General features: G+C 53.1%; 1 protein-coding gene across 1 annotated transcript; it reads left to right on the top strand.

Moving 5' to 3' along the window:
- The first annotated feature begins 2,208 nt into the window (after window positions 1-2,208).
- Window positions 2,209-3,074, top strand: NANOS1 (nanos C2HC-type zinc finger 1). The gene has a single exon (XM_021529317.2). The coding sequence runs from the start codon at window positions 2,283-2,285 to the stop codon at window positions 3,054-3,056; it is 774 nt and encodes a 257-aa protein (XP_021384992.1). The 5' UTR covers window positions 2,209-2,282; the 3' UTR covers window positions 3,057-3,074.
- The last annotated feature ends 6,212 nt before the right edge of the window (window positions 3,075-9,286 follow it).

Below are 9,286 nucleotides of genomic sequence, written 5' to 3' on the forward strand. Positions count from 1 at the left end.
CAGAAGATGAGATACAACAATTGCTCCAGGAAGTGATGCTCAAACACTCCAACTGGTCACCCTGTGCTCTGTCACCCATCTGTTACCTCTGACATTCCCTGTTGCCTCCAGAGCAAATCAGGCCCTGAAACACTCTGCTGAAGAGGGCAAAGGTCTGTCACATAACTGCATCTCAGAGATGAGCTCTGGGCTCAGCCTGACACCCCATAACTGTGAAATGTCCCTGTGGTCATCCCATGCAGAACCGTGTCCCACACAAGCATGGTCTGGAACAGAACTTCCTTTGTGAATGTCATCAGTACTGAAATGAGTTCCAATGAGTTCCAGCCAGAGAATTCATGCTCTGAAACACTGTTTCCATCCAGCTTTACTCCCTGCAGCCACCCTTGTTCCCTGGTCCTTGATACACCCACTACCCAGGTACTTCATGAGGCTGAGAAGATGGATCCAGCCTCGTGGTGCTGGAAGGCAGCCCCTGGGGAGGTATTCCTGATACCTGAGCTTATGAAACCTGCCCATTTCAGATGCAAACAAAACACATTGGAAAGCTGCTTTACCTGCCAGAGGAGCATCTGTTAGACTGACAAATCCGGGCCGTGCACAGGGGAGACAGTTTTACTTCTGACAAAACTCCACCCGCCCAGCTCAGCTCTCACCAGGGGCTGGAAATTAATAGGATCTTTGCATTGTCAGCTCCTCTTGCCCAAAAGGAAAAGCACACCTGATGCTTCCCCAAGGAGGATCTGGTTTCTGGGTGGCCTAACTGGATGGGAACCATCAGAGGCAGCAAAGGGGGTTTGCATCTCCTCAGCACAGTGCCTTGTCCTGCAGCAGAGCACCTGCCCTGCAAGGACTGACCTGAGGGGTGAGGGCTGGGCCACCAAAACCTGGGCTCAGCAGGCCCAACAGGTGGGTGCTGCGGGACACTGCTGCCTGTCCTGCTGCCCAGGGTGCCTCTGCACCCACCCACTGCACACAGAGCACTCACAGGCACTGTGCATGTCTGGTCCATCCCTTTCTAGGCTTGAATATTCCACACTGGTCCCCCACACCTGAGCAGCACTCCAGTGAGGGCATGTACCTCACCTGAGACCCCAGCCATACCTTCTCCAATTTAATTCATTAAAACCCACTTCTAACAGGGGTGCAAAGAGGAAATCACCTCTGCCCCACACAACTTTTTGGCACCGATGGGAAGGCACTGCTGCCCTCCATGAGTTTACAAAGGCTCGCTGGAGCCTTTCCCACCCGCAGAGCGCTAAACTCGTTCTGTGCCCGCATCGCTCATCGCTCTGCCGCGGGTGCAGGCGCCTCCTGCCAGCGCCGGGCACCGCCGCTCCCGCCGGCTCGCACGGGCTGCTGCGGACCGTCCTGCGGCTCCGCCGCCGCTCCCGGCCCCGATCCACATCCCGGTCTCAGTCCCGATACCGCTCCTGGTTCCGGTCCCAGTCCCAGTCCCGATCTCTGTCCCGATCCCGCTCATGATTCTGGTGCCTTTGCCGATCCCCATCCCGGTCCCGCTCCCGATCCCGGTCCCGCTCCTGACTTCGGTGCTGATCCCGGTCCCGCTCCTGGTTCCGGTCTCAGTCCCGCTCCCGTTCCCTATCCTCATCCTAGTCCTAGTCCTAGTCCCAGTCCCGGTCCCCGGTCCCAGTCCCGGTCCCGGTCCCCAGTCCCGGTCCCCGGTCCCCAATCCCGGTCCCGGTCCCCGGTCCCAGTCCCAGTCCCAGTCCCGGTCCCCGGTCCCCAGTCCCGGTCCCCGGTCCCCAGTCCTGGTCCCAGTCCCGGTCCCAGTCCCCGGTACCCAGTCCCGGTCACGGTCCCCAATCCCGGTCCCAGTCCCAGTCTCAGTCTCAGTCTCAGTCTCAGTCTCAGTCTCAGTCTCAGTCTCAGTCTCAGTCTCGGTCTCGGTCTCGGTCTCGGTCTCGGTCTCGGTCTCGGTCTCGGTCTCGGTCCCGGTCCTGCTGCACCTGCGGGACCGGAGCGCGCCCCGACCGCGGCCGAGCCACGCCCCCACCACGGCTCAGCCAATGAGCGCGAGGCAGCTCTGTCCGGCAGCCAATGGGAGCGCGGCGGCCGCGCCCCCGCCCCCTACTTGAGGCGCTCGGCGCGGCCGCGCGCTCGCAGAGGCGGCGGGAGCGGGAGCGGCGGCGGAGCGCTCGGAGCGGCCCCGGAGCGGCGGCGGAGCGCTCGGAGCGGTCCCGGAGCGGTCCCGGAGCGGCGGCGGAGCGCTCGGAGCGGCCGGCGCTGCCCGCACCGCGCTCGAGGGACGGGCCGCTCCCATGGAGGCGTTCCCGGGCACCCAGCTGGAGCAGCACCGGCACCTCCCGCCCGTGGAGTGCCTGCCGGGCGCCCGCTACGGCGGCCGGAGCCACAGCGCCTGCGGGAACGTCTTCAACTCCTGGAACGACTACCTGGGGCTGGCCACGCTCATCACCAAGGCCGTGCGGCCCGGCAAGGGCTTCGGCCCCGAGCCGCCCTCGGTGGTGGTGGCGGCCGCCGTGCCGCCGGCCGAGGAGGAGGAAGACGAGGAGGAGGAGGAAGAAGAGGCGGCGGGGCCGTACTTCGAGGGCGCGCTGGACTTGCACGACCTGGACCTGTGCGGGCATCACCACCACCACCACGGCGAGGGGCTGCTGGAGGAGCGCTTCGCCGACTTCAGCCCCTTTCCCGGGCGCGGCGGCCCCGCCGCCGTGGTGTTCGACTGCTCGGGGGAGCACCCGGGCCGGGAGGGCTCTGCCCACGCCTGGGGCGGCGTGGTGGTGGCGGGGCGGCTGCCGGCGCACCCGCGGGCCGCCTCCCGCCTGCTCAAGCCCGAGCTGCAGGTCTGCGTCTTCTGCCGGAACAACAAGGAGGCGGTGGCCCTCTACACCACGCACATCCTCAAGGGACCCGACGGCCGCGTCCTGTGCCCGGTGCTGCGGCGCTACACCTGCCCCCTCTGCGGCGCCAGCGGCGACAATGCCCACACCATCAAGTACTGCCCCCTCTCCAAAGTGCCGGCGGCCCGGCAGCTCCGGCACGCCCGGACCGCCCTGGGCAGGAAGAGCCGCTAGCGGCCGGGACCGCCGGGGCTCGCCCCGCTGACACCGCCCGGCCCCGGGGCGGCCGCTGCGCGCTGGGACGCGCGGAGCCCGGCGCCGGCCCCGGGGACCGCGAGGCGGAGATGCGCTGTGTTGGTTTATTGTAAGAAAAAAATATATCTATACGTGATTTTTATGGAGACGGCGAGATCTGACTGGGCGGGTGTGCGCGGGGGGTTCCGGGGAGGTGCGGGGGTCCCCGGTGCCCGCGGCCGGGCAGCGCCGCCGCCCGCCCGGCCCGAGCGCTCCGTGCCGGCGGGGCACCGGCCGGGAGAGCTGCTCTTCATTGCCCGGTCATAGCAGGGTGTCTGACTAGGGTACAGCACTCCGCCTTCCAGCTCTTAAAGCAAACATCCCAGCGATTCCCTTCGCCGGTTTGAAAACCGGTGAGCAAACCGCGATCGAACCTGCCCGCGGTAATTCACGCCTGCTGCCCGACATCGCAGCATCCCAGCGGTCACCCTTCCTCTCGTGGGCACCGATGGCGCTGCTCTCGCAGCTCCCCGTGTCGAGCTTTAGGGAAGGTCTAGGAGGAGAAAACATCCAAGTGCGTGTTTGAAAACGTGATGACTCTGGGCTAGAGTGCAAACCGAGCCCTTTCTGCTGACAGAAAGGCAGTAAGGTGGCAATGGAGCAAGCTTTGATGCAGCTGTGTTTGTGGTGGAGAATGGGGGAAACCTGATGGAAAAAGACCGTAGGAGAATGGAAGCAAGGGAGGTTGTTTATTTTCAGGAGTTCAGAGAATGTGGCTTTAACTCCTTGCAAGTAAAAGGGATCCAGCCATGTGGTAACAAATATCCTTAACACTACACAGACTGTACAAAGCATAAGAATTAGACTGACGTCCTGGACCACTCTGGGTGATGGCAGTTCCTTGGTACTGAATATCAGCCAGGGTTATATAATTTCTAATCCCCAAAAGAAAATGTATTTTTTTTTTTTTTTAAATTTGTTTTGTCAGTTTAGTTGTTTTGGGATTGTTTGTTTGAGGCTCTTTTTTTTGGTGTTTTGGGTTTGTTTTGGGTTTTTTTTTGTTTTGTTTTGGGTTTGGTTTTTTTGTTTGTTTGTTTATGGTTTTTTTTGTTTGTTTGTTTTTCTTACCTAGAGGTAGGACAAGGAGCAGCAGCAGTTTGGAGTTTGAGTACTCTGGAGCAGAAAGATGGATGATGCTGGAGTTTTCAGTGCAGTGGGTCACACTGCTGTGCAGCAGGGAGGTGAAGAGAGCCTTGTGGAGGAACTGCTGGGATATCACCATGAAGATGAGAAAGGAGATGGGTCCTGACAGAAAAAGGGAACTATGAAAGTGAGGAGTAACCCACACTTGTGTGGTTTGTTTTGAAAAGCTGCTCAGCAGGGTGGCAGATGGGGTCAGGAGAGCAGGACAGACAAGAATGGAGTCAAACCATGTGTGGGATGGGCTGGGGATGAGAACCCAGGGTTCATTATTCACTGCTGTTAACTCCCAGCCACAGCAATTAGGAGGGAGAAACTGATTTTGTGTGGAAGTGTTCCCTTAAATCTCCATCAGATGGCTCCAAAGATGGTGTCAGGTCTAATTATCAAATGCAGTGGGATTTGCATTAAATAACACAGTGGCTGCAGCTATCCTTGTGTCAGCCTCCTTCTCCTTGTGCTTAATACATTACATTTTGTCTCCTGCAGTATGGGGAGTGCACCAGAGGCTCTTCTAAGGTGTTAAAGTTAGATGTGTTTGGTTTTGTGATTCCTGCTCCACGTAGGTTTAATCTGTGTCCACCACACATTAGAATCGAGCTCCAGCGTGATGCTGTGGGAAGATTTTTCTTCTGTACTTTTGTTACCTCCTTGTGGGAAGTTTGAAGATCCTTCTATACATTTTAATGCAGTTGACTGTTACTGGACACAAAAGCAAGAAAGATCAAAGAAAATCTGTCTGGAGTGTTTTCTGAGGGTTACCTGGCCAGGCTGGATTGGAGGTGTTTGCCATGTCCCTGCCCCACCTCTCTGCTCCTTACATGAAGCTGCTGTGCAGTACCAGCCCTATAGCAACGCCTGAAATCCCTCAGGATAACAGCAGATCCTGTGTCTGGATGGCACTGGCCTTCTGCAGAGCCTGTGCAAGAGGAAAACTTGTGTCCACAGCCTGTGCTGCTGCCTGTTGCTCCTGGTTCTGCTCTCCAGGGAGCTGCAGCCTTGCTCTGGAAAGGCCAAGAGCTGCCTGGCCTCGCTGCTATGCAGCACTGGGCATCTCATCAAAGGCTTAACAGGTAAAGTGGAAGAGTAACAGATTCAAGACCAGTTGGGGGTGGGGGAGGTATAAAAGGAAAAAAAAAAAAACACCTCAGATGATTGCAGAAAGATGACAGGATTCAGCAAAAGCCAGCCTGACAGCAAGGCTCTTCAGTTACTTTATGTAATCATTCAACAGGACAGTCTGCCCTTGAAAGATTTACAAGTGTGAGTCTAACAAAGACCAAACCTTAAAGGATTTTTTGACTGAAGTAAGCTCCTGTGATTTCTGGCATACCAGCACACTCCTTGTGGCACTGAGTGAGCATAAACATGCTTGTTCCTGGTCACTCTGAAAAGGTTATTACAATAGACAGTGTTTCTATTGCTGCTTTGACTCCTTTAATACAGGGAACCTTTTGAATTAGTAATTTAAATTCTAGAAACAGCAAAAAAGAGCTTTGTCTGAAATCTGAAAAGTGAGATACTATTTTCACTCTTCTACAGGCATTTGCAAATCAAAAAAATTATGGTCACCTGTTTAAGCTTGTGCATTAAGTCATGGAATCTTTTCTATAGTGATAGTCTGGCAAGAGAAGTGAACACAATATTGGATAATCATCCTCAGCTGGTGCTAGTCTTGGCAAAAAGCAAGCTACTTCTAATTAGAAACTACTTTCAGATGTATAGGTAATTTGATTCAGCTGAAGTCAGGTAAGTCTGTGCCCATCTTTAGTGGAAATTCTGTTTGGGCAGGTTGCTGTCACTCTTCTGTCCAGTGCCTCAGGTAGATGCCATAGGATGAAATCACAATGGCTATAAAATGTCTTTTTTTTTTTCCTTTTTTAAAGTGCCAGTTTGACCCACCAGATATATAGATTAATTTTTATTAATTATGAGTTGCATAGGGAGGAAGATATAATTCTAAAATTACGGTTTTCTGGACAAAACAAGCGATTCACTAAAAATGGAACAAGGTTTAGCAAAGCCTCCTGGCCCAAGAGAGAAAGGGCTGACAGAACTTGAAGTGCAGCAAGGGAAGCTTTGATTAGTAAAATGCAGTGGAATAGTTTTTAGAATCTCCATCCTACTGTAATTAAATGCATTAATTTTATTTAAGAGGAGGACCAGACAAAGTGTAGAGCATTTCAGCTGCAGCTGGCCCTGCCATGGCAGAAAAGTAAGAATTGGGTGTTTTTTGTTACACCACTTGAGTGCCTACTTCTTGCAATGCTGCAGGAAGCCACAGGATGGGCACCAGTGCCTGAATAACAGGTACATTTTGGATCTTGCATTTCACTGACCCAATGCCTTCCTGCTGTAGGCTGGCACCATTCAGCAGTGCCCTTTAGCCACAGGAGGAAAACTTGCTTACATGCAGCAGTTTCTGCCAATGACAGCAGCCCAAGGACAGGAAAATGACACAGATAACTTTCATTTACAGTAAGACAAGCCTTTCAGTACTTTTGCTGGCTGAGATACCTTCTGGCTGCCCACCCCAACGTCCTCCTCATGGCCTCACTGAGGTCACCAAGGTCATGCCATGTCCTGGGCTGCAGTTGTGGCTGTGCCTGATCAGGAGTAACACCACTGCACCCTGCCAGTTCTCATAAATATGGATTTTGTAAAAAAATGCTAGTTTTTATAGGTAAAGCACTCTATAGAAAGCTTAAATATAATGCCAGTTATGCCCCCCTTCTGCTGAGGTCCCTGATGGCCCTCAGTCCTGCACATGGGCTGGGTCAGTCTCTGGACTGCTCCTGGAGCAGGCAGGAAACAGCACTTTTCATACCTGACACTGCCTTGCTGGAGATTTATTTTTAATCCAGAAACACTTGCATCCATTCAAACAGCAGCAGCCTTAAGTTCTGCCTTCTAAATACAGCCTGTGACAGTTTGTATTCTTCTAAGGTTCACTGAAAAATTTAGCTGTTTAACAGAATGTGACTCAAGGCAAAGACTGACACAGAACTCATTTGGCTTCAACATTTTCAGGTAACCAAATTTTGGGCACATGTTTAATGATGGCAGGAAGTGGAAGTTTGAGCTGTTGGATTTGGTCAGCAGAGGTTTTTGGTCACTGTCAGTATTATGTCTAAACAGATGAAGCAATAAAATAAACACACTGGCATGCCTGCAAAGCTCACATCTCCCCAGCCTCTTCTCAAGCTGCCCAGTCCTGAGAATGTAACACTCATTGACAACATTACCACAATCTCAAATAATGCAAATTAGTAACACAGATTGAGAAACAGCTTTAGCTGGTGCAGGGATGACTAACACTCATCCCGATGTGAAAGTGTCTTTGTGTGGATACAATTAAAGCTATGTAACTGAGGGTATAATCACTATTTACATATTACAAGGCTGGAGAAAGGCAAATGTGCCTGTTGTTGATAAAAGGCTGAAAGGACCGTCTGAGAAAGCACAGGCCAGATGGTATCAGATGGTTTCTGGGAAAATCAAAGGAAATCCTTCCAGAACGTCTTTTTGGGAGATGCAGAAGATGACTGGGAACAGCCAGAATGGAATTACTGAGGGTAAACCATGCCTGGCTCACCTGCCTTCTATAATAAAATATCTTTGTGGAAGAGGGAAGGAGCCCTGGATGTTCTTCATCTCAACTTTAACAAGGCTTTCAGCACTGTCTCACACAATATGCTTGCACTGAGCTCAGGATGCTACAGCTCACATAACACAGGGGACAGAAAACCTGGCTGGGTGTCCAGGCTCAGCACTGTGGGCAGGGGGCTGTGCTGGAACCATCCTCCAGGTCCTGGAGGCAGCCACAGGATCACTGAAGTGGGATCCCAGCCCACACACCTGGGACAGGGCTGCTGGCCAAAGGGATGGGCAGGAGCCTGCTGAATTCAAGAGGGAGCAGGGCAGGGGCCTGCCCAGCCAAGGAAGGAGCCCTTGCAGTGGCAGGCTGGGGGCTCAAACATCTCTGGGCCCTGGCAGGGGAAAGGGTGAGCATGAGCCAGCAGGTCCCAGGCTGTTTGAGCTGACACTGAACTGTTTGGGCTGGGATCCCAGCCTGTAGAAGGGAAGGGTTCCCCTCAGTTCACCTCTTCTTTCTGTGTGCTCTTTCCCCTCATACAAGGACTCGGCCAAATTTGAGTTTAGCAGAGGACCAACAGTGTCCAGGGGCTGGAGCACATGCCTGGGAGTAAAGCTTGAAGGGACAGGGCTTGTTCAGCCTGGAGAAAGGAATGGTTTTAGGGGAGACCTCACAGCAGTCACCTGTTTCCTACTAGGAAGTTATCTGGAAAATTCAGTTTTCCACAGTGAGCAGAGAGACACAGGGTAGAAGCCAAAAGAGAGAGGTTTAAACTTTTTGAGGGCCACAAAAATGACCAGAGAGCTGGAGCATTCCCCCTGTGAGGAAAGCCTGAGAGCTGAGGTTTTTCAGCCTGGAGAACAGAAGCTTCCACAGAGCCCTAACTGCGGCCTTTGAAGGGGGGTTGTAAGAAGGACAGGGACAGATTTTTTGGCAGATTGTGTTGTGATAGGAAAAAGGGTAATGGTTTTAAACTGAAGAATGGTTGATTCAGATTAGATAGAAGAGGTTTTATAACAATGAGGGTGGAAAACACTGGCACAGATTGCCCAGAGAAAGGGTGGATGCTCCATCCCTGGAAACATTCCAGCTCTGAGCAAAGTGATCTAGTTGAAGATGTCCCTGCAGCTGAGGGCTGGACTGGATGACTTTTGAGGTCACCTTCCACCCCAAACCATTCTGTGACACTGATTTTTAGATCTGGAGCTAGTCAAGCATTGGAAGAGGCTTCCCAGAACAGTCCTCAGCCTTGGAGGTCTTCAAAACCACACTGAACAAACAGAGTTCTGAGTACCACAGGAATTCCACAGCCAGCAGTGGAGCAAGCTCCTGGGTCCCCTTTAACAGCATCCAGTGACACAGAATGCAAAGACAGCAGGAAGTGGCTGAAAAACAGCAGCAATCCCTACTCCAGATCCAGTAAGAACTTTTACTG

Source organism: Lonchura striata, chromosome 7 (genome assembly GCF_046129695.1).
Source record: "Lonchura striata isolate bLonStr1 chromosome 7, bLonStr1.mat, whole genome shotgun sequence".
Lineage (NCBI taxonomy): Eukaryota > Metazoa > Chordata > Aves > Passeriformes > Estrildidae > Lonchura > Lonchura striata.